General features: G+C 57.8%; 1 protein-coding gene across 2 annotated transcripts in view; it reads right to left on the bottom strand.

The window, feature by feature from the left end:
* EXOC3 (exocyst complex component 3) overlaps positions 1 to 21,629 on the bottom strand; it is a 28,352-nt gene extending 6,723 nt beyond the window's left edge. For both annotated transcript variants that reach the window (XM_062212521.1, XM_062212523.1), the window contains exons 1-10: positions 21,580 to 21,629; positions 17,821 to 18,013; positions 15,691 to 15,910; positions 9,498 to 10,179; positions 7,377 to 7,494; positions 6,223 to 6,348; positions 3,435 to 3,535; positions 1,507 to 1,617; positions 1,280 to 1,430; positions 39 to 161 (exon numbers count right to left, since the gene is read on the bottom strand). In XM_062212521.1, coding sequence (XP_062068505.1) covers positions 39 to 161; positions 1,280 to 1,430; positions 1,507 to 1,617; positions 3,435 to 3,535; positions 6,223 to 6,348; positions 7,377 to 7,494; positions 9,498 to 10,179; positions 15,691 to 15,910; positions 17,821 to 17,964 — 1,776 coding nt within the window. In that variant the 5' untranslated portion in view covers positions 17,965 to 18,013; positions 21,580 to 21,629. The remainder of the gene's footprint in view (positions 1 to 38; positions 162 to 1,279; positions 1,431 to 1,506; positions 1,618 to 3,434; positions 3,536 to 6,222; positions 6,349 to 7,376; positions 7,495 to 9,497; positions 10,180 to 15,690; positions 15,911 to 17,820; positions 18,014 to 21,579) is intronic.
* Positions 21,630 to 24,929: the final 3,300 nt, after the last annotated feature.

Below are 24,929 nucleotides of genomic sequence, written 5' to 3'. Positions count from 1 at the left end.
CTTCTCAGACACTGGTGCCAGTGAACCCACATTCTTACCTTTTTATATGGCTTTTTGATTTTGGCAAAATCGTTGAAATAGTCTTCCACGGTGACACAGATGATGTCCACAGCGTTCGACCCCAGAAGCCACTTCTTCGTCATCAGCTCATTCAGATGTTGCTGCAAGCACATCACAGGATCAGCCCCTGAACAACGCCCATGGAACCGTGCACCTGGGAGGGGGTCACGGCCGTGTGCCTCTGCCAGGCCCACTGATGACAGTGACAGGTGACATACTTGTCACCTGCAGACGTGCTGTACGGGCACTGCCTGCAACCACTGGCACGGGCTCCAAGAGACGACGTGTCCGACGTGTGGCTCTGTGTATGACATCAGGTATGTAAGTTCTGAGTGTGTTGAGCTCCACATTCCACGGCTCAGACACTCACGTGTTCACGCGCCAGTGTACTAGCTAACTTCTTACTGAAGGACATTAAATGTCCTCCCGTTTTTCAATGTGCGCAGTGCAGCAGGGAATCTGCCAGTTTCTGCTGGAAAAATTCCTAAAGTAGAATTCCTCAGTCAAAAGTGCACCAACCAGAACTCTGAACACCAGACTTCCAAACTGCTCCCCCAACTCCCCGAGGCAGCGCCGCACCTCTGCTCTCCGCCCTCAGCAACAGAGCCGCTGCCGCTCCAGCCACAGACAACATTCAGCCTGCACCTGCACCTCTTCCTCGGTGTTGCCCGTCCCAGGAAGTGTCCATGCAAGTCCTTTGTTAACTTCCTATCACACTGTCTTTCTAAGCATTCAGCCACTTGTGAGGAAGCTCTTACACTGCCACAGCATGTCCACCACGTGACACTGGAACCATGCAGCACCCACAGCTCCCTTCCAGCAGGACCCAAGCGAGGGTGCCTGTTTTATTTTCTAAAGAGGTGCTGGTCTCCCGGCATACACCTAAGTGATACTGAGCCACCTCTACGTGTGAGGAAACCACCGGCTCATGTATGTGAGGCCTCTGAGTCAGTGCCAGGTCACGTGACGCCTGTGCTGTGTTTTCACACAGCTGTGCAATCTGGTGTGGGGAGAGCTCCTCCATGCTTGTTTCTACTCCGTAGGCACCAAGTTGCTCACGGCTTCAGTGCTTCCTGGGAGTCTCTGCCGAGGGCGCACCCCAAACACAGATACCCTCCAACACTGAGTACGAATGCAGTGTACAGGTCAGTTCACACACAGTGTCCACCTGACAGTTTATGGTGTGCGACCTACACCTGCGCCTAAGGGAATCACCCACCTCCAGGTCCAGGAAGACCTCCTCCAGCAGGCTGCCACAGCCCTCCTTTGCAATGGCATCTAAAATCCCGTCCATGTTGGGTTGGCTGGGGGCCACGACTTCCTCCATTTCGTTCTTTAAATACTTCTTTTTTAAACTCACGATGGATTCTCTGCAAGGAAACATTTCAGGCTCAAGGAGGTGGCTGAGCACTGTGGCCGCTTTCTTCCGTTCCACACGACACTCACTTGAACGTCTGACAGTTGTTGATGACCGCGATCATGTACTGGACGTAGCAGTGCGGCTGCTGCCGGTTCCTCAGGTGCTCCTCCTTATACAGCTGTGCCTCTTCTCGGTACCTACAGACACACAGGCCAGGCAAGAGTCTCGTCAAGTAAGGACAGCCGACAGCCATTCCCAGCACCGTGCTGACTCTGTCTGATGCAGCAACCCCACATCCCCAGCAACGGACCAGATTCAACTCTATCAGGCATGGAAACCTGGTTCTATATTCTGCTACCCTGATCATGAAGATACCCTGATCATGAAGATCATGAAGATTATAGGGACTTCAGAAAGCATCATCTTACTTTATCTGACACACAATTCACCTAGAAACTCATAGAACAGCATCAACATAAGATAAGATGTCCCTTGGGGCTGGCGCTGTGGCGCAGCAGGTTAACACCCTGGCCTGAAGCACCAGCATCCCATATGGGCGCCGGCTGGAGACCCAGCTGTTCCTCTTCCAATCCTTGGGCCCCTGCACCTGCATGGGAGACCTGGAGGAGGCTCCTGACTCCTGGCTTCGAATTGACACAGCTCCAGCCATTGCAGCCAACTGGGGAGTGAACCATCGGATGGAAGACTCCTCTCTCTCTCGCTGCCTCTCCTGTGTAACTCTGACTTTCAAATAAAATAAATCTTTAAAAAAATTTAAAAAAAGGTAAGATGTCCCTTTCCAAAACTGCCTCCGAAGAAATCATATTTAAATAAATTATACTCAAAATGTCAAGGCCAAGACAGCATGCATTTTGCTTTCAGACCTGCTATGGAGACCCCTGGGCCTACACAGTACATGCGTGGGCTGTGCTCATGCTGCACACTGGCAATGGACAAGCACCCACTCCGCTCTGTCCAAGCATGGCTCCGGCGGCTGAACAACTGCAGGTGGTCTGGGAACGTTTGTCTTACAGACGATCCCACCGCACACGCATTCTGACCTCTGAGGAGGGCGCTAACTTGGCCAGGACCTCTGGAGGAACTGTCTCAGGGAACTTGGGCCCCATCCCCAAGGGTGGATGGATGGTGGATGGGGAGCCTGGGTGAGAGGCCTGGTTGTCAGCCCTTGAGCCCTCTGCACGACAGGTGGATTCTAAGTCTCCTGACAGACTGCAATGGGGAGCCCAGGCCAATAAACAGACCAGCAGGGCCCCAGGAAGCTTCAGAGATGCCCACTGGTCTGCAGGCAGCTGGCAGTGTGAGGGCCACACTGAGATGCTGTGTGAGGGCCAGCACTCCAGGAGACTTATCTGCCCGCCTCCCACAAACCAGCAACTTGGTGGTGGGAGCCCTCATGGCCACCTGCAACGCAGACCTGCTGGTTCCATGTGACACACAGCCAGGAAATGTCACTGAGACAACTGGGAAGTGTGAGCCGACAGCACTGCTTTGACAGGTCTGGGATGCACCTGGAAGGTCTTCAGCAGAGAAAGGAGGAGAGAGGATGGCAGGAGTGGAGGAGAGGTCAGGCGAGGGTGGCTGCAGATCCCAGCTGATGGACACAGGCTCTTCCACCCCTCCCTACTGCTGTACAGGGTGAGAGCTGCTCTGCCAACAGCTTAGAAGAGAGCGGCATGCTGGGCACAGCCCACCTCGAGCTCCGTCCAGCCCAGTTCTGCCAGGGGCAGCCCTGGAGGGGAGTGACTGCCTCAGCTGGTGTAGCTGTCCCCCCGCCCCCACCAGCGGTTCACATTCAGAACACATCACTGCTGAGGGCGAGGCCCGGAGGGAGAGTGCACCCTGCCCTAACGGCAGCCTTAGGAGAGCCTGCTCCATCCTTCTGCACCCACAATGGCAGAAGGGGCTTTCTCAGAGCCTCTGGGCTTGAACTATGGTTGGATCACCGATGTCTGCTTTTAACTGTAAAACACATCACATAGTGGCAGACACGTACCTGCTTAGGAAAGAGTTCATCTGCTGCAGACACAGAACTAGTACCTTGGTTTTCAAATCCTCACTTATCTGTGCAGCAACTTGAAGATTCTGTTCAAACATCTAAAAATCAGAGAAGGCGTGAGCTCTGAAGTAGCCACTGGAGGGCAGGCTTCCCGTACCTGCACACCTCATCTGCTGATGCACATTCAGAGAAAAACCAAACTACTCCAAAACAGCACGCACTGCTTGTTCACGTGCTGACGTCAGGGCTGACGGGGACTGCCCAGGAGGCGACGCTGGGCCACAGGCCAAGGGCTGGGCTGCACAGCCTACGCCCCCAAGGCTCCAGTTGCACATGGCCTGTCATGTCAGCTCCAAAACACAGGGGAGGTGAGGACAGTGCCACCCGAGAGGCCCCACGCCCAGCAGCCCGCACTCCTGCCTGCTGGGTCCAAACCCGCTCTGAGCCGGCAGAGCTCCCTGCCCCACACCTGCCCCTTCAGCAACGCCACTCAAGCAAGAGGCAAGTGCAAGGGAGCAACACGTGTTGGTGGCTGGCACCAAAAAGCAGTCAGTGGTGAGAAGACAGGTGGGTCTGACCCTAGCACTGGGACCAAAGTAAAAGTGCAGGAAGCGGCTGAACATACTAATGCTCCCCACTCAGTGCACAGCACTTCTGAGGACGCCTCTCAGCATCGACAGGCCAGGGCACCACAGAAGCAAGCTCAGGTCTGTCACAAGGGGTGCACCTATGTTCTAAATCAGCAGTAACACGTGGGTGCACCCGTGTTCTAAGTCAGGAGTAACACGTGGGTGTACCCGTGTTCTAAGTCAGAAAAACACAGGGGTGCACCCGTGTGCTAAGTCAGGAGTAACACAGGGGTGCACCCGTGTTCTAAGTCAGGAGTAACACGTGGGTGCACCCGTGTTCTAAGTCAGGAAAACACTGGGGTGCACCCGTGTTCTAAGTCACGAGTAACACGGGGGTGTACCCATGTTCTAAGTCAGGAGTAACACAGGGGTGCACCCATGTTCTAAGTCAGGAAAACACAGGGGTGCACCCGTGTTCCAAGTCAGGAAAACACTGGGGTGCACCTGTGTTCTAAGTCAGGAGTAACACGTGGGTGCACCCGTGTTCTAAGTCAGAAAAACACAGGGGTACACCCGTGTTCTAAGTCACGAGTAACACGGGGGTGCACCTGTGTTCTAAGTCAGGAGTAACACGTGGGTGCACCCGTGTTCTAAGTCAGAAAAACACAGGGGTACACCCGTGTTCTAAGTCACGAGTAACACGGGGTACACCTGTGTTCTAAGTCAGGAGTAACACGTGGGTGCACCCGTGTTCTAAGTCAGAAAAACACAGGGGTGCACCCGTGTTCTAAGTCAGGAAAACACTGGGGTGCACCTGTGTTCTAAGTCAGGAAAACACTGGGGTGCACCTGTGTTCTAAGTCAGGAAAACACTGGGGTGCACCTGTGTTCTAAGTCAGGAGTAACACGTGGGTGCACCCGTGTTCTAAGTCAGAAAAACACAGGGGTGCACCCGTGTGCTAAGTCAGGAGTAACACAGGGTGCACCTGTATTCTAAGTCAGGAGTAACACGGGGGCGCACCCATGTTCTAAGTCAGAAAAACACAGGGGTGCACCCGTGTTCCAAGTCACGAGTAACACGGGGGTGCACCCGTGTTCTAAGTCAGGAGTAACACAGGGGTGCACCCGTGTTCTAAGTCAGGAGTAACACGGGGGCGCACCCATGTTCTAAGTCAGAAAAACACAGGGGTGCACCCGTGTTCTAAGTCACGAGTAACACGGGGTGCACCTGTGTTCTAAGTCAGGAGTAACATGTGGGTGCACCCGTGTTCTAAGTCAGAAAAACACAGGGGTGCACCCGTGTTCTAAGTCACGAGTAACACGGGGTGCACCTGTGTTCTAAGTCAGGAGTAACACAGGGTGCACCTGTATTCTAAGTCACGAATAACACAGGGGTGCACCCGTGTTCTAAGTCACGAGTAACACGGGGTGCACCTGTGTTCTAAGTCAGGAGTAACACAGGGTGCACCTGTATTCTAAGTCAGGAGTAACACGGGGGCGCACCCATGTTCTAAGTCAGAAAAACACAGGGGTGCACCCGTGTTCCAAGTCACGAGTAACACGGGGGTGCACCCGTGTTCTAAGTCAGGAGTAACACAGGGGTGCACCCGTGTTCTAAGTCAGGAGTAACACGGGGGCGCACCCATGTTCTAAGTCAGAAAAACACAGGGGTGCACCCGTGTTCTAAGTCATGAGTAACACGGGGTGCACCTGTGTTCTAAGTCAGGAGTAACACGTGGGTGCACCCGTGTTCTAAGTCAGAAAAACACAGGGGTGCACCCGTGTTCTAAGTCACGAGTAACACGGGGTGCACCTGTGTTCTAAGTCAGGAGTAACACAGGGTGCACCTGTATTCTAAGTCACGAATAACACAGGGGTGCACCCGTGTTCCAAGTCATGAGTAACACGGGGGTGCACCCGTGTTCTAAGTCAGGAGTAACACAGGGGTGCACCCGTGTTCTAAGTCAGGAGTAACACAGGGGTGCACCCGTGTTCTAAGTCAGCAATAACATGGGGGTGCACCCGTGTTCTAAGTCAGGAGTGACCCAGAGATGAGAAAACCATGAAGACCTCCTGTAAGACTGCTAGGCGAGTGCAGTCCCGGGGGGACTGGGCGGGGACAGGACTCGTGCACATGTCTCTATGCTTTCTAAGAAACATCAGGTGTACTGCATCATCTGTGAAACCCATGGATCCCACTGACCACCAAGAGCGTACCTGGAAGACAATGGCAGGGAGTGTGGTCTGGTAGTAGCCGTCCTGGTCAGCTTCGGGCTCCGTCTCTTTGCTCCAGTCTTTCTTGTCTGTTTCTAGAGCTTTCCGCAGCCAGGCAATGATGTTTGACTAGAAGAGGTTCAATACCATGGGGAAGAGAGAGCAGCTCTGAGTCCCACCCACAGTTCTGCAGCCGTGAGAAGCTGCACAGACCAGACCGTATGTCACAGAAGCCCTGCTCCCCAAGACCCTAGCACAGCCTCCACGGACCAGGAGCCTTGTGTACGGCAGTCCCACTGGAAGACAGGGCCAGACAGCAGAGAGCAGGCATCTGGTCAGGCTTGGCACATCCAGGACCAGACCCAGCAGCCCCATCAGCTCAATCCCGCCAGAAGACACGGCCTCCACTCCTAGGGACCCCAGCACCAGAATGCCGTCTCGTCTTGCTGTGAACAGCACTGAGAAGGTGAGTCTGCCTGCGCCTGGTGCTGGACGCGCGTACACTGTCTGTCTGTATGCACGGGGCACCCACAGCTGATCCGGGGCTTCACATTGACACAGCCCTGTGCACTCCCTGTCTCTGCCATGTGGTCCCTGCACTGCCTTGGGACTCTGCCAGCAAGAACACATCACCAGGGGCTGGACCAATGGGGTCTGCCCAATCCTGGACTGCGTCTCCGGAACCGCGAGCCAAAGCAAGCGCTTTCCCTTCAGAAAGAAGCCTGAAGAGGGTATCTACTTGTAGCCACCAAAAGTGGACTCATACCTTTGGTCACACCCTTTCCGCGGAAGCAGAACCCGACCCTGTCTAACTGTAAGACTGCCCGTGGTCAGCAGGCTACAGCCACACCTGCCCACTGGTCCCCTAACTGCCACCCTCACTGGGACTCAGAACGAGGAATATGGCAGGCACCGCTGTATGTGGCACGGACATCAGGTCTCGCCAGCCTGCAGGGGTACAGCCCTACTCCAGACCCAGGGACAGAGAATGGACCGCCCTCCCTATCTGACCAGCAAATGGCCACTTCAAGTCCTAGACAGAGCCAAGGTGGCAGAGAGCACACCTGGGAGGAACATGCCAAGACATATCTCTCACCCCACCTTCTTTTGCCCTAAGGCTGGCCACGCCCAGTGGACTGTGGCCAGGCTCTACTCACAGTGAGAGTTGACATGTACGTGTCCAGCAGCTCAGAGACCACATCTGGAGAAAGTAAAGGCTCCAGGGCGTGCACGTCCACTTCTGGGGCCAGCTCTGCATTTCCCATCATCTCTGCACTGCAGTGAAACCAGGAAGGGGAACGCTGGGTCACAAGGGACACAGAACGCTCTCGGCTGGGTCTAGGAGTGTGATCTCCTCTGACACACGAGTCCAGCACCCTGCATGCGGTGCAGTCACCACTCGGGCATGACAGGGGCCTTGTGGGCAGACCCGAGGGAGGCGGCATCACATGCTGGGGCTGTCCACGTCACTCTAACCCAGCCCTCAGCCTCACAGGGGCCAGGGGCTCAAACGCCAGACAGAGCCCCATGCAAGCGAGCCGTCTGTTCACTCATGCAAGTGCTGGGTCAGCACGTCCTACTGAGTAAGAAGATAAAAGTGCTGCAATTTGGACACAGAGCCACCAGCTTCTGCAGGAGCACAGCTGGGCATGATGGACTAAAAGCAGGCCAGCAAGAGTAAGTGAACACGCTCAGCCCACTGTGCGGGGGCAGCGAGCTGTGCTCCGTGCTTCAGAAAAAGAAGTCTGGGGCAGGAGCTGTGGCGCAGCAGGTTAACACCCTGGCCTGAAGCGCCAGCATCCCATATGGGCGCCGGTTCAAAACCCGGCTGCTCCAATTCCAATCCAGCTCTCTGCTGTGGCCTGGGAAAGCAGAAGATGGCCCAAGTCCTTGGGCCCCTGCACCCCCATAGCAAACCCAGAAGTTGTTCCTGGCTCCTGGCTTCATATTGGCGCAGCTCCAGCCGTTGCGGCCATTTGGAGAGTGAACCATTGGATGGAAGACCTCTCTCTCTCTCTCTCTCTCTGCCTCTCCTCTCTCTGTGTAACTCTGACTTGCAAATAAATAAATAAATCATAAAAAATAAATAAATAAATAAATAAAAAGAAGTCTCATCACAAACAGTCGCGAGTATGTGGCAGTGTTCTTAGAAGTCTGTGGTCTTGGGGCTGGCGCTGTGGCGTTAGCAGGTAAAGTTACTGCCTGCAGTGCTGGCATCCCATATGGGCATTGGTTCAAGTCTCCGCTGCTCCACTTCTGATCCAGCTCTCTGCTATGGCCTGGGAAAGCAGTGGAGATGGCCCAAGTGCTTGGGCCCCTGCACCCACAGGGAGACCCAGAGGAAGCTCCTGGCTTTGGACAGAGCCAGCTCCAGCTGTTCTGGCCATTTAGGGAGTGAACCAGCGGATGGAAGACTGGTCTCTCTCACTCTCTCTCTGCTTCTCTGTAGCACTGCCTTTCAAATAAAAATAGATAACTTTTTAAAACAAACAAAAAACAACAACAAAAGAGAAGTCTGTGGTGTGGAGGTGCAGAAATCTCATGTGCAAGCCACACTCCCTAAACGTGCACTCAGACCCTGAGTGACGGTCATTAACACCTAGGCCACGGACAACGAGGGATCCAAGCACTTTCAGAGAATTCTGCAAGCATGGAGGGGCTGCTCACCTAGCCCAGGTTATCTCTGCCTCGAGAACCTCCACTGAGGGTGTGGGAGCAGCTCGACTGTGCCCTGACAAAGTCCACCAGGCTGCCAGAGGCCTCCCAGGGACACACGGTGCTCACAGAGTGGGCAGTGGGAACGTGAGTGACACAAGCAAACACCCACAACCTAGCGGCCAGAGCTCCGGCAAAGCCCAGAGCCCAGGCTGGAATCCTGCTCCCCACTCGCTGGCTGTGTGAACCTGAACCCTCCCTCCCCAGAAGCGGAAGCGGATGGTGGCAATCTCACCAGCTGGTGCCTGGTGTAAGTCCCAGCAGCTCCTGGGGCCAGGTGCCCTCGTGTCAAATGGGAAAGAACACTCCTGCCTCGTGGTGTTGCTGTGAGGAGCAAGCCAGCACACGGTGAGCACGGAAAGCGAGCCCAACGCTGCATCTGCTCGACAGAGACTGGACGTCAAGAGCAGGGTCCCACAGACAGGGCAGCCCTGAAACCACAGGCTGGTCCTGACCCTAAGGTAAGTCCCCAACAGGTGCACCAGAAAGCAACGCCCTGCCTGCAGCAGAACAGCCAACAGACTCGCTGGAGACTCTGCCCAGGTCGTGCGGAGTGGCTTTACCTCGCGTAGGTGTTCAGGACCCAGGTCAGGAGGCTCACGATCTCATTGGCTTCGAGGTCTTCTGCCGCGAGCTCCTGCATGCGTGTGCTCAGGGCCTGGTGGTACATGCCCAGGAGGTTCTTGAAGATCTCGTAATGGGGAGGAAAACACTGAACCATCAGGTTTTTGGCCACGATGAGGTCGTCCAGGACGTACTTCCTTATGATCTCCAGGTGGCGGACCAGCCACATCTTGTCTGACTCCCGAGTGTCTGCCTGCGTTCCCTCGATTCTGGTGGTCACGGTTCTGTCCAAGATGGCAAACATTTTCTCTTTCCAATTTTTGGGCCTCCCGGGAGGAACAAAGCCAGTTTGCTTTTTTCGGTCAAGTATACGCCTGTCAATTTTTTCTTCCCTCTCGATGACCCTGACCACAGACACCAGCAAGGTGGGATCTCGGCGGACGGTGACCAGCGACCTCTGCAGCACCATCCACAGCTGCTTGGCCAGCTCGTCGGAGAGCGCCTGCGTGCTGCCGAAGTACCCGTGGATGAGGGTCATGTCACGTGTGTTGCCACTGTCCATGCGGTACTGCTCGTACATCAGCCCGTCCCGCGAGCACTCCAGGTCCATTAGCTTGCGGTGTGCCTGCAGGAGCGCCCCCTGCTCAATCAGGTCCTGGGTCTCCCTCACAATCTCGGGCACTGGGGAACAGACACAAGACCACACCATGAAGAAACGCACCGAAGGGGTGGGCAGGGTCTGGGCAGGTGAGGAGCAAGGCGGGCAGGAGCACCCTCTTCCCAGAGGAAGACAGCGGTACCGGCAGGCCCTACCTGATGTGCACTAAACGGGAACTGCACGATCTGATCCGGGCTCCTGCCTGCCAGAGAAGGCCCGGGTACTACACTGTGCCTTCACAGCTACCCACCCTCACCGCCAGCCTCGGGACAGGCAGCCTGCACTCCACTGGCAGGAGATAGCGGAGGGGCTGGGGGGCCAAGAAAAATCCCATGCTCTAAACACCCAGGATCTGTTCTGGGAGTGCCCCTCACTCTCCTTCTAAACTGACTTCCAGGGCATTAAAAGGGTCAGGCCCCCCTACTACCCTGCTTTGAAGCCAAAGATGTTCCGAACAGAAAGTCACTTGGCATGCCCAGGACAAGGCAAGGCTCAGAGAAGATCTGGGAGAAGCTCAGCACACAGCCAGCCTGCAGCAGCCCAGAGGCAAAGAGCAAAACCAGCTCACCCTGGAAAGGCAGACAGGACTCCAGGGTTTCCACACTGTTAAATTCCATGTCCAGTTTGGGCAAAAATCCTAAGACATATGAAGAAGGAGGAAGATACACCCAAAGGAAAAAGTAAATTCTCTCCCGGAAGACCTGATGCGGAACTCCTAGTCAGAAGCTTTACAATGAGTTTAAAGACGCTTGAGAACTAAAAAGAGACACAGAGAAAGTAAAGAAAGCGTTATGGACCGGCGCCGTGGCTCAGCAGGTTGAGCCGCTGCCTGCAGTGCTGGCATCCCATATGGGTGCCGGTTCGAGTCCCAGCTGCTCCACTTTCAATCCAGGCCCCTGCTAATGCACCTGGGAAAGCAGCAGAGGATGGCCCAAGTGTTTGGGCCCTTGCACTAGCATGGGAGACCCAGATAAGACCAGTGGTTCCTGGCTTCTGCCTGGCCCAGCCCAGGCCGATGCACCATTTGGGGAGTGAACCAGCGGATGGAAGACCCCTTGCTCTCTAACTGCCTTTCAAATAAATAAAATAAGTCATAAAAAAACAAAAAAAACAAAAACAAAAAGAAAGTGATATAAAACTAAAAGGAATGTCAAAAAAGAGAAAACCCAAAAAGAAATTACGTCATTGAAAAAAAACGCACTAAGGAATTCAAAGAGAGACTTGAGCAGGCAGAAGAAACAATCCACAAAAAGACTGAAGCAAAGTAAGCAGAGCACAAGGAAGCCCGGGCAGCTGCACACAGACCGACATGCGCACAGCAGGAACCCCAGGGCAGCAGGGGACTGAGCACAGATTGTAGGAAGAAATGATGGCTGGAGATGTCCCACGGTTGAAGACCGCTCATGTCCACGCATCAGAACACTGAACACACCAGCACCTCCCAGAGCTATCTCAGGGTCAACGTACTCTCTCAAAATCCCAGAGTCTGTGGGAATAAAAATAGAAAAACCCATCCTGAAAGTCGTGTGGAATCCCAAGGGACCCCAAATAGCCAAAACAGCCTTGGACAAGAACAGCGAGAGTCCTGCTTCCTGACACAGGGACCTGGGGGGAAGCTGCAGCAACCAGAGCAGTGAGGCACTGTCACAAAGGCACGGAGACCCCAGAAAGATACTACCATCAGGCTACATTTGACAAGGGGCAGCATCTTTCCGTGAGACAGGGACGGGGGCTGGCACGGTGGCACAGCGTTAGGTTAAGCCCTGGCTTGCAATGCCAGCATCCCAGGCATCCTGCGTGGGAGAGCCGGTTCAAGTCCCAGCAGCTCCCATTCTGATGCAGCTTCCTACCAATGTGCCTGGGAAGGCAGAAGATGATGGCCCAAGTGCTTGGGCCCCTGGCACCCATGAAGGAGACCGAGATGGAGTTCCTGGCTCCTGGCTTTGGCCTGGCCCAGCCCTGATGTTGTGGCCATTTTGGGAGTGAATCGATATATGAAAGATTTTTCTGTCTCTCTCCCTCTCTCTTTGCTGCTCCCTCAAAAATAATATAAATCTTTAAAAAAACATGAGAGCCGGCGCTGCAACTCAATAGGCTAATCCTCCACCTGTGGCGCCAGCACCCCAGGTTCTAGTCCCGGTTGGGACGCCGGATTCTGTCCCGGTTGCTCCTCTTCCAGTCCAGCTCTCTGCTGTGGCCCGGGAAGGCAGTGGAAGATGGCCCAAGTGCTTGGGCCCTGCACCTGCATGGGAGACCAGGAAAAAGCACCTGGCTCCTGGCTTCGGATCGGCGCAGTGCCAGCCGTAGCGGCCATCTGGGGGGGGGGGGTGAACCAACAGAAGGAAGACCTTTCTCTGTCTAACTCTGCCCATTAAAAAAAAAAAAATGAGAAAAGAAGAGCCTTCTACACAGATGCTGCCAGGAACACTGGGTAGTCACATGCAACAGAATGAAACTGGAGCCTTCCTGACACCACTGCAGAAATTAACCCAAAATGGAGCAAAGACCTAGACACAAGGATAAAAATGATAGCACACTTGGAAGAAAACACAGGGCAAAAGCTTCATGATACTTAAATATTTACTTATTTATTTAAAACGCAGAGTGATGGGAGGATATGTCTTCCATCCACTGATTCATTCCCCAAATGGCTGCAACAACCTGGGATGGGCCAAGCCAGTCAGGAGCTAGGAACTGCGGAGTTTCAAATGGTGAGCTGGAACACAGGCATCTTCACCCGAAGAATGCCACTGGCCAGCTCCAGCCTAGGGTTCAACTAGTAACATATCAATCAGGGATGTGCGCTGGAGAATCATTGCAGAACAAGCAGGCACAAGGAAGGGAGCTAAGTGCCGTGTGATGTATTTATCGTGGGAAATAAAAGTTCCAGTTGCTCCTGGCTCACCTTCTGTGTCCTTGTAGTATGGTAAGGAGTTTTCCCAAGAGCAATCTCTAATAACACCCCAAACCTTATGCTTACTCCAGCCGCACTTCGTTTAGGAAGGCGTGCCTTCACAATGCCTGCTTGGGCAGAAGCGGGACCACGGCCCTGTCCAGCAGTCAGGGCCGCGAACTGTGAACACTTGGGCGGTATCCACTCTGAGAAGCTCTAGGGTCTCCTACACAGGCGGCAGGGCCCAGCCAGTTGTGCAGTCATCTGCTGCTTTCTGATGATGGGTGCGGGCGTCTCAACCCAGCTTAACCCACTGCACCACAATGCTGGCCTCCAGACACCTGACGTAGCAATGATTTCTTGGGGGAGATACCAAAGGCACAGGCAGCAGAAGAAAAAAATAAACTGGATCTTATGAAAAATTTAAAACTTTGTGCATCAAAGGGTAACCCACAGAGTAGGAGAAGTAGCACTATCTGATAAAGGATTAATATGCAGAATATACAGAAAACACCTTACACTCAACAACAAAATAACCTGCTTCAAACACTGGCAACAGGGCTCGGCGTCTGGCCTCAGTGTGAAGACGCCTGCAGCTCACACAGCAGTGCCTGGGTGTGAGCTGGTGTGAGCTCCACCTCTGGCTCCTGCTCCAGCGTCCTACCACTGCAGACACTGGGGAGCACCAGGCCACGGTCAGACAGCTGGGTCCCCACCACCCGCGTGGGAGCCCTGGACCTGTAAGTGACCATTCCCTAGCTTCAGCCTGGCCCATTAGGGAAGGAGCTAGCAGATAAAAGGTCTTTCTTCCTGTCTGTCTCTCTGCCTCTCAAATAAATAAAATAAAAATTAAAACCAGAAGTACATAAAATGCAGCAATCCCACTCCTGAGCATGTTTCTGAAAGAACTGAAAGTGAGCCATCCGCAGAGCCACGGTCACAGCATCACTCACACTAGCCATCCAGACACAGAAGCAACCCCAGTGTCTACCAACAGACCGGCAGACGCCAAGCCGCCTATTTATAAAACAGAACACTGGTCAGCCTGAAAAGGGGAAGAAATTCTCACCAAACTAAGTGAATCACACCAGAAACAAAGACAGACAAACGCCGTGTGGTCCACGTACACAGGAGGTGCGTCCAACAGTCAAGTCCTTTGAGACAAGAGGCAGAAAGGCCGGTGTTGGGGCTGGGGGAGTTGCCTGCGTCATGGGCACAGCTTTTCATCTGTGCAAGGACAACAGCTGCCGTGTGCTTACAACCACCATGCACACGCCTACAGCCACCGAGGTGTGAGCTGTCACACGCGGCCTAACAGGACCAAGGGGCCTGTGTCCACAGCTACGCCCGAGGCCTTCCAGGCACGAAGGAACCACACGGCCACACCTGCCCAGTGGAAATCCACCGCTAACAGGAACATGTGCACACGACAGGGCCCTCTGTTATCAAGCGAAGAGAATCATTTTCAACAGCTGGGGATGAACAAACCCAGCGACTAACTCTGGTCACGAGGCGCTAGTCTTACAAGAAGATGCAGTCAGGCAACAGGAGGTTACAGGAGCAGCAAGATGGACGAGGATGGCACCAGCTAGTACCAGCAGGGCAGCTCAGGTGTGGGGTCTCTGCTCCAATTTCAGGCAGTCAACAGCCACCGAGAGGAGCGGCTTCCCAAGCACCTGCTGTGAACATGACAGTCAGGATGATGTAAGAAGTGACAGGTATCGTGCCACCAAAGGATGGGCACACACAGGGGGACAGTGACGGGCTCAGCCAGGCTGTAGCTCCAGGCACAAGTAGACGCCAGGGGAGGCTGGGCTACAAAGACCAAGGTATGCCATGGGTTTGAGCATGGGCCCAGGGCACCATACCAACCACACATGACTTCAGGAACTGGGTACTTTGGCCTCAGTGTTCAGACAGTAACTATGGTGCTGTGGAGCACAGCCAAGCAGCCATGGCCAGCACGGAGCCAAGTGTGGAGGAAGCTGGAATCACGGGGCACTGGGCAGACCATGACTCCTGACCTGGGATTGTGGGGACGGACCATAAAGAAGACTTTGGTGCAAGATGTTTGAGGGAGACAGGTGAGGAGTCAGACCATGCCAAGGCTGCTGCTCGCGGGGTCTGAAGCACGTCGGGGATGCCGGCAGGTGATGGAGGGGCGAGACATGTTCTGGGGGCCTAAGACCAGGTCACATCCCCGCAAGTGAGGAGGTGTGTGAGCACAAACGCCAGGAACCACCTGACACTGCTCCAGGCCAGGCTGCTGAGCCCGAGGCACACGCTCACCGGTACTGAGAGAGACCACTCTGAAAGCGTTGCCCCGCCCTGCCCTGCCCAGCTCCACCAGGCCCCTGCTCCATGGGCCTGAGCGCTGCTGCTCTCCCAGCTCCCTCACACAGCCCACAGCCCACAAGGACACTGTTCTAGCACTGCTCGCTCAGCTCTGGGCCTCCCTGCAGAGCCAGGGCCGTCAGTGTCAGTGTCTGCAAACTGAGCAGATAGAACATAGGCTCACTGCCCACTCTGACAAGTCTCCAAAACACCATGAGAAATGGCCTCTGCATGGCCAGACTGCCGGGGTGTGAACGTGGGCAGTGGGCAGCCCACGACCGCCAGGCCCCACTGCCGGCCAGGGCACCTGAGAAGATGTTCTTGAGGTTCTCCACAGCGGCGGCCAGCTGGCTGTGCTGCACCACGGCGTCCTTCACGTCCTTGAGGCTCTCGATGGTGTTGATGCTCTGCCTCCAGTCCTTGCTGACATCAGCCAGTGCCTGCTGGATGTCCTTGACATCGCTCAGTGCGTTGTGGAGCTGGCTCAGGCCCGTGCGCACCCCGTCCAGCTGTGACTGGATCGCAGCCTAAGGGAGACAGCGCAGGTGAGCAGAGCCAGAGCCAGCCACCAGCTACATCCCAACGAACAAACCTTCCCCAGGATGGCCAAGTTCAGAAGATGCATCTCAGTGGCAAGAACTAGTCCCCATCCAGAAAAAAGAATAAAGTGGACAAGCATTTACTCAGATCGCTTCTTTTCTCACTGCTGCCCTAGGACAGAACAATGCCTCCGAAAGCTCTAACAAGAAAACTTCCCGACAGCCCTGTCCTGACTCATCACCTGGTGACAACGGACACCTCCTGGGCCCACGGCCACCTCTTAAATGACCTCCTTAGAAGGACAGCACCCTGGTATCTCCCAACTTTCCAACAGAGCTTCCTGAGGTACAGGAAACAGGCAGCACTTCTTCCTCCGCTGGGGCTCCCACCACTCACCTGGACCCAGACTTGACGCAAGGGTGGTGGACCCCCACGCTGACTGGCACGTGGGGTGTGGGCTCTCGTGCTGGGCCAGCCAGAGCAGCACAGCCACGGGGAGGGCCGTGCAGGAGCCACGGCTGGGGATGGGGGAGGGAGGGACTGGCCAGGAACAACATTCACCGGGAGTCTATGTCACACCTAGAAACAGGCACCCACAGTCACAACAACCCCTCAAGGTCTTTAAGTCACTATGACGACTGTTAGTCCCACACTTTTTTTTTTTTTTTTTGACAGGCAGAGTTAGACAGTGAGAGAGAGACAGACAGAAAGGTCTTCCTTTTTCCATTGGTTCACCCCCCAAATGGCTGCCACGGCCAGTGCGCTGCACTGATCCGAAGCCAGGAGCCAGGTGCTTCCTCCCGGTCTCCCACCCAGGTGCAGGGCCCAAGCACTTGGGCCATCCTCCACTGCCTTCCCGGGCCACAGCAGAGAGCTGGACTGGAAGAGGAGCAACTGGGACAGAACCCGGGGTACTGGCACCGCAGGTGGAGGATTAGCCAAGTGAGCCGCGGCGCCAGCCAAGTCCCACACATTTTGACAGCAGATAAAAGCTCGGGCCAGAAACGCAGCAGGTCCAAACAGTTTTTCCAGTTAACAGGAAGCCACTGTTTCAGAGCAGTGCAGGGGGCCCTGGGTGCCTGGTTGAGACACGAACGAGCCCACCCTGGCTCGCTGACTGCCCTCCTGTCTCCAAGTGGAGCGCGAGCTCACTGCCCTGCCCATGTGAACTCGCTCCTCGAGGCCCTCTCTCAGGTCCCGCACGGCTCGAGTGGGTGGCAGCCAGGCAGGCCATGGTTCTGACCTGCTGATTACACTGAATGTGCCTATTTCAATAAAACCTTGCCTGCTCAGATCAATTAGGCTGAAAGCCAATCTAAACCATAAAATACCTTTTCTGTCTCACTCTCACACACACATTGTGAACCTGTCTAGGGGCCAGTGTCATGGAGCAGTGGGTTAAGAGATGCCAGCACGCCACACAAGCACCTGCTTGAGTCCCGGCCGCTCCACTTCCGATGCCGCTTCCTGCTAACATGCCTGGGAAGGCAGCGGAGGATGCCCAAGTCCTTGGGCCCCTGCACCCACATGGGAAACCCAGATGAAGCTCCTGGCTCCAGCCTGGCTCCATCCTAGCTGTTGCAGCCATTTGGGAAGTGACCCAGGATATGAAAGAGCTCTCTCTCCCTCCCTGGAACTCTGCCTTTCAAATAAATAAATAAATAAATAAATCTTAAAAAAAAGAAAAAGTTGTGTAGCTCTTCTCCTGACCCCTGGCACACCCAGCCCAGCACCTGGTTTCTCCTGCGAACCTGCTGATCGGGAGGAGTCCAGCTCTGCCTCGTCCACGTCCTCAAAAAGTCCAGCTGAGCAAACTCACTGTGACACTGTCAGGCAGGAACCCAAACTCAAAATCAACGACTGTCCCGCCCGCAGTGCAGCAGGTGCGGCCTCCTACCTTCAGCCTGGCCTCCACGGAGGCCTTCTTCCGAGCCTCTCTTCGGCGGTACTGCTGCACTTTGTCCAGCTGGTCCGGGCGCTGAAGCATGCCAGCCACCCGCTGCACGGCTGTTGCCACAGCCTCACGGTCGGTCTCCTTCATGGTCCACGAGAGGGCACAGTCCCCACGCCTATCATTCCAGGGGCACTGACTGTACAAGAGAGACAGGGTTAGGAAGGTGGAGACACGGGCACTGAGCACGCTCCCAGCCAGCTGGCCATGTGGGCACTGGGCACGCCCCCAGACAGCTGACCACGTGGGCACCGAGCATGCCCCCCCAGCCAGCTGACCACGTGGGCACCGAGCACGCCCCCACCCAACTGGCCACGTGGGCACTGGGCATGCCCCCAGACAGCTGACCACGTGGGCACCGAGCATGCCCCCCCAGCCAGCTGACCACGTGGGCACCGAGCACGCCCACACCCAGCTGACCACGTGGACACTGAGCATGCCCCCCCAGCCAGCTGACCATGTGGGCACCGAGCACGCCCCCACCCAGCTGGCCATGTGGGTACCGAGCACGCCCCCAGTCAGCTGACCACGTGGGCACCGAGCACGCCCCCAGCCAGCCGACCACGTGGGCACCGAGCACGCCCCCAGCCAGCTGACCACGTGGGTACCGAGCATGCCCCCCCAGCCAGCTGACCACGTGGGTACCGAGCATGCCCCCCCAGCCAGCTGACCATGTGGGTACCGAGCATGCCCCCCCCAGCCAGCTGACCATGTGGGTACCGAGCACGCCCCCAGTCAGCTGACCACGTGGGCACCGAGCACGCCCCCAGCCAGCTGACCACGTGGGTACCGAGCATGCCCCCCCAGCCAGCTGACCACGTGGGTACCGAGCATGCCCCCCCCCCCAGCCAGCTGACCATGTGGGTACCGAGCATGCCCCCCCCAGCCAGCTGACCATGTGGGTACCGAGCACGCCCCCAGTCAGCTGACCACGTGGGTACCGAGCATGCCCCCCCCAGCCAGCTGGCCACGTGGGCACCGAGCACGCCCCCAGCCAGCTGACCACGTGGGTACCGAGCACGCCCCCAGTCAGCTGACCACGTGGGTACCGAGCATGCCCCCCCCAGCCAGCTGGCCACGTGGGCACCGAGCACGCCCCCAGCCAGCTGACCACGTGGGTACCGAGCACGCCCCCAGTCAGCTGACCACGTGGGCACCGAGCATGCCCCCCCCAGCCAGCTGACCACGTGGGCACTGAGCATGTCCCCCAGCCAGCTGACCATGTGGGCACTGGGCATGCCCCCCCAGCCAGCTGACCACGTGGGCACCGAGCACACCCCCAGCCATCTGGCCACATGGGCACTGAGCACTCCCCCCACAGCCAGCTGACCACAAGGGCACTGAGCACCCCCCAGTCGGCTGACCATGTGGGGCCATATGAAAGGTGTCCGAGACTGCAAGTAAACTAGAAAGAAAGTGTAACCAGGCTCATGAACCCCTTGACTCAAATTCAGGGATGGTTTTTTTTTTTAAAGATTTATTTATTTATTTGAAAGTCTGAGTTACAGAGAGAGGAGAGGCAGAGAGAGAGAGAGAGAGAGAGAGAGAGAGTCGTCTTCCATCCGATGGTTCACTCCCCAGATGGCTGCAACGGCTTGATCCCAAGCCAGGAGCCAGGAGCTTCTTCCGGGTCTCCCACATGGCTGTAGGGGTCCAAGGACTTGGGCCATCCTCCACTGCTTTCCCAGGCCACAGCAGAGAGCTGGATCGGAAGAGGAGCAGCTGGGACTAGAACCAGCGCCCTTATGGGATGCCGGTGCTTCAGGCCAGGGTGTTAACCCACTGCACCACAGTGCCGGGCCCTCAGGGATGGTTTTACATTACATGTAGAAACCCCTGTTGGGGCAGCACTGTGGCACAGCGCATAAAGCTGCTGCCTGCAGTGCCCGCATCCCATATGGGCGCCGGCTCCAGTCCCGGCTGCTCCACTTCCGATCCAGCTCTCTGCTGTGGCCTGGGAAAGCAGTGGAGGATGGCCCAAGTCCTTGGACCCCTACAGCCATGTGGGAGACCCGGAAGAAGCTCTGGCTCCTGGCTTCAAATTAGCACAGCTCTGACTGTAGCAGCCGGTTGAGGAGTAAACCAGCAGATGGAAGACCTCTCTCTCTGCCCTCTGCCTCTCCTTCTCTCTCTGTGTAACTCTTTCAAATAAATAAATAAATCTTAATTAAAAAAAAAAAAAAAGGAAGAAAGAAACCCCTGTGCATGAGAAAGCCAGCGAGCCAGGCCCTGTACGTGAACCTGGACACGTCAGCCCCTGAGGCCCTGCGGTGCCCCAGACAGGAGCCTTCTCGCCAGCCCAGGGCCGCGCACAACTGCCCCAGAGGGCAAGCACGCACCCCAGGACCGCTCCGCAAATCACCATGCAGAACTCCATCCCCTGCATCTCCCAGCCCTGACAGACGGTGGGGAGGACGGGGACACGGCACAGGCGCGGACGCCAGCTCCAGCACCACCCCAACCATGGCAGCTCCTGCTCCCCCCGTGAAAACAGCCGCCTTCCACCCGGCTTTCTCATTCCCCGTCCCGGTTCTCAGAACGCGCGGCTCCCGTCTGCGCGGGTCTCTTCTCTTCTCTTTCAGAGGCTGCACTGCGACCACTACCCTCTTCTTTTCCCCGGTTACGAAATCAAACCACGTACACCAACGCACGGGAGATGCGCACACGCCAGGGGCAGCTGCCGTCTACCCACCGCCCCACCCCCAGGCGTCCTCTCCTGCCCCCGCTGCTCCCTGCATTGCTTCATTACCCAGAGCACGGCTTTGCACACGACCACGTGCCCGCTGACACAGGACCCTCATCTTGATGACCACAGCCAAGACGTTGGCAGCGTGCCCTGAGCCCTGCCAGCACTGGTCCTCAGCACCTTTCCTGGGTGCAGGGCAGCAGCTGGCTCTCACAATCAGACCGGGAAAGCAGGAGGCTCACCAGGGACCACACAGGGTGCCCCAGTCTCCCCAGGGCGCCCTGGCCAAACCTGGCCAGACAGGAACTCCTAGGACCCAAGAGGCCCTGTGGAACCTCCACAGCCCTCCCACACCCGCATCGGGGAGGCACTGATGGGCTGAGGGCTCAGATGGGCAGAGGGGCGACCCGAGGGGGTGACACTCGGGCGGGGGGAGGACACCCGGGCCGGGGGACGACCCTCGGGGGTGATACCCGGCCAGGGGTCGACCCACGGGGGGTGAGGGCCGGGCCGGGGACGACCCATGTGGGGTGACTCCGGGCTGGGGGATGACCTGCGGGGGTGACTCCGGGCCCAGGGACGACCCCAAGGGGATGACGCCCGGACCAGGAGACGACCCCCGGGCGATGACTCCCCGGCCCGGGGACGACCCGCGGGGGTGACACTCGGGCGGGGGGGACACCCGGCCCGGGGACGACCCGCGGGGGGTGACGGCCGGGGCCGGGTGACTCCGGGCCCGGGGACGACCCGCGGGGGTGACGGCCGGGCCCGGGGACGACCCGCGGGGTGACACCTGGGCCCGGGGACGACCCGCGGGGTGACACCCGGCTGAAGAGACTCCTGAGCCGAGAGGGCACCGCGAGGCGGACAGGGCACCGCGGCCCAAACGCCCGGGAAGCCCCGCCCTCGGGCCCCGCCCCGGCCGCCGCTCTTCGCGCGGACGCCCAGGGACAACGGCGGCAGGCGCCGGCGGCCACCACCCAGCGGACCGCAAGCCTTCGGACCCCACAACGCCTCACCGCTGGCGCCACCGCTGCAGCCGCCGCCCGCTCCCGGGCCCGACAGGAAGTGGACGCTGAAGGGCACTTCCGCTTCCGGCGACGCAGGTGGAGGGCGGGACTGGGCCAGTGGGCGGGGCCTTCGGGGACGGTCAAGACCGTGCGGAGACCGGGGGTCGCGGTCCACCGAGCCCGGGGCGGCTGGGGCTCCTGCCTGTCCCGGCTCCGCCCCGCCCCTTCCCTGACGTGCGCCAGACGCCGCCCGCCCGGGCCCCTCGGGATTCACAGCCGCAGGCGCCCCCACCCCCTGGCCCGCACATCTTTGCGGTGTGTATGCGCATATGCACGTGTGCGGGCATGTGCACTTCTGTGCGTGAACGCGTGTGCATGTGCACGTGTGTGCATGCCTGTGTATGTGCGTTGTGTGAACGCGTGTGCATGTGTGTGGGTGAGCATTTGCACATGTGTGCACCTCTGTGTATGTATGTGTGTGAACGCGTGTGCACGTGTGTATTTGTGTGGGCGTGCACATGTGTGCACGTGCGTGTGTGCGTGTGGACATGTGTGTGCCTGTGCATGTGTGTGTGTTTCATGTCACAGAAGTTCTGCTGTGGGCACGTCGGTGTCAAGGCCACAATGGCCTAGCATACTGGACATGGGAGGGGGCTCACGTGAGCCCTCCCACCCCTCTGTGCTGGGCCCTGGGGTGGTCACGGCAGCAGCATGCCTGGGCGTTCTCGGGAGCGTTTCCCTTCATGCTGCCACTGTCACTTCTTCCTGGCCAAATAAGTGTGGTCATTGAACGAAACACTCACAGCTGAGATGTTTACAACCTTCCGTTCCCTGAGCTCTGACAATGAGGCAGGCACAGCTCTCCCGTCAGGCCATTGTCAGGGACAGTGCAGTGAGTCCCAGCTGGCTTCACTCCATGTGTCAGGTGCCCACAGGATGGACAGGTGGCACCCAGGAGTGGTGCCCTCAGGATGGACAGGTGGCACCCAGGGTTGGTGCCCTCAGGATAGACAGGTGGTGCCTGGGGGTCAGGTGCCCTCAGGATGGACAGGTGGTGCCCAGGGTTGGTGCCCTCAGGATGGACAGGTGGTGCCCGGGGTCAGATGCCCTCAGGATGGACAGGTGGCACCCGGGGGGTGCCCTCAGGATGGACAGGTGGTGCCTGGGGGTCAGGTGCCCTCAGGATGGACAGGTGGCACCCGGGTCAGATGCCCTCAGGATGGACAGGTGGTGCCCAGGGTTGGTGCCCTCAGGATAGACAGGTGGTGCCTGGGGGTCAGGTGCCCTCAGGATGGACAGGTGGTGCCCAGGAGTGGTGCCCTCAGGATGGACAGGTGGCACCCGGGTAAGATGCCCACAGGATGGACAGGTGGTGCCCAGGGTTGGTGCCCTCAGGATGGGCAGGTGGCACCCGGGTCAGATGCCCTCAGGATGGACAGGTGGTGCCTGGGGGTCAGGTGCCCTCAGGATGGACAGGTGGCACCCAGGAGTGGTGCCCTCAGGATGGACAGGTGGTGCCCAGGGTTGGTGCCCTCAGCATGGACAGGTGGCACTAGGGTCAGATGCCCTCAGGATGGACAGGTGGTGCCTGGGGGTCAGATGCCCACAGGATGGACAGGTGGCACCCAGGGTTGGTGCCCTCAGGATGGACAGGTGGTGCCTGGGGGGGTGGTGCCCTCAGGATGGACAGGTGGCACTGGGGTCAGAGATGCCCTCAGCATGGACAGGTGGTGCCCGGGGTCAGATGCCCTCAGGATGGACAGGTGGTGCCCAGTTTGGTGCCCTCAGGATGGACAGGTGGCACTGGTGTCAGATGCCCTCAGGATGGACAGGTGGTGCCCAGGGTTAGTGTCCTCAGGATGGACAGGTGGTGCCCGGGGGTCAGATGCTCTCAGAATGGACAGGTGGCATCAGGCCGTGAGTCACATGGCCACAGGGGACATCTTAGGCAGTGACCTCTACTCTCATACAGAACAGGCTCGGGCTGGTGGCTCAAGCTGATGGAGGCCCAGCAGGTTGGGAGCTGGCCGTCAGGCCCCGTCTGTCCCACAAGACTGCTGCTCCCTGGGAGAACCCCTAAGAGAGGCAGGTGAGGGGCAGAAGCAGGCACCAGCAGAGCCCTCACTGGGTCAGCTCTGGTGCCAGGTGCCCCTCCCATGTGCAACACAAAGTAGCAAACGCCACCTTCGGCCAGCTCAGAGTTTGTCACAGGCAGGCGTCTCCATCAGACCAGGGAGTGTGGACCTCCAGCCTGGACCCCCAGAGACTTCCCAGCCCCATGACAAACGGTGCAACTTCCGTCCCACAGAAAACCAGCTGAAGTGAGTCTCCACCCTAGTGGAGCGTTCCCCTCTGCTCCCATGTAGGCGCTGGGGCTTCTTGGCTACAATTCTGTGTGAACCTTTTAAAGAATCCGTGGAGCGCTCTCTGCTTTGTGAGCAGAAGCTGAGCGAGCTGCAAATGGAGGCAGGAACGGCTCTTGGAGCGGCCAGGGCCCTCCTGCCTCCTTCACCTCGCGGCCACGCCGAGACCCCACGTGCTCCCTGCGGTAGCCCAGCTCCCCTCGGGCTGACGGCTGGCACAGGGCACGGGCTCAGGAGGAAGGGACAGTGGGTACTGTGACTCCTCTAGCAGCGGCCACCCAGGGGCAGCCTGGCCTCTGCCGTGCCCAGGGATGAGGGACGAATTCAGCCCCTTGTGGCACACACACGGACCAGAAACCCACGTGGGACCCAGAGCAGTGGGACAGGGCCTTGGAACACTCAGGAGAACCTTGGATGCCAGGCTGGGCAGGTCCCTGGGCAGGCAAGGCCCTCTACCTGTGGGGCACTGCCCCAAGCGGCGAGCAGGTGGGAAGGCGTGGCAGGCCCGGCTGGGGATGGAGGAGAGGCCGGCGGCTGTGGGGCCTCACCCTCCCGAGAGCAGACACCTGTGAGGCCACCAGCTGTGGTGGAAACACCTGTGGCCTCAACACTGCACCTGAATGAGAGTCTTTCAGTCTGTACCAACTCTCCCCGGATGATCATCAACCGGGATGGCGCCCACATCCCGTACAGAGGGGTCTGACCGTGAAAGGACGGGAACATGAAGGTGGGGGCTGCCACACGGGCCTCAGAGCTCACACACCTGGGCGCACCCCAGAGAAGGGGGTTGGGGCTCACACACCTGGGCGCACCTCAGAGAGGGGAGGTTGGGGCTCACACACCCGGGCGCACCTCAGAGAGGGGAGGTTGGGGCTCACACACCTGGGCGCACCTCAGAGAGGGGAGGTTGGGGCTCACACACCCGGGCGCACCTCAGAGAGGGGAGTTTGGGGCTCACACACCTGGGCGCATCTCAGAGAGGGGAGGTTGGGGCTC

Source organism: Lepus europaeus, chromosome 15 (genome assembly GCF_033115175.1).
Source record: "Lepus europaeus isolate LE1 chromosome 15, mLepTim1.pri, whole genome shotgun sequence".
NCBI lineage: Eukaryota > Metazoa > Chordata > Mammalia > Lagomorpha > Leporidae > Lepus > Lepus europaeus.
This window is presented reverse-complemented; position numbering and strand designations above follow the sequence as displayed.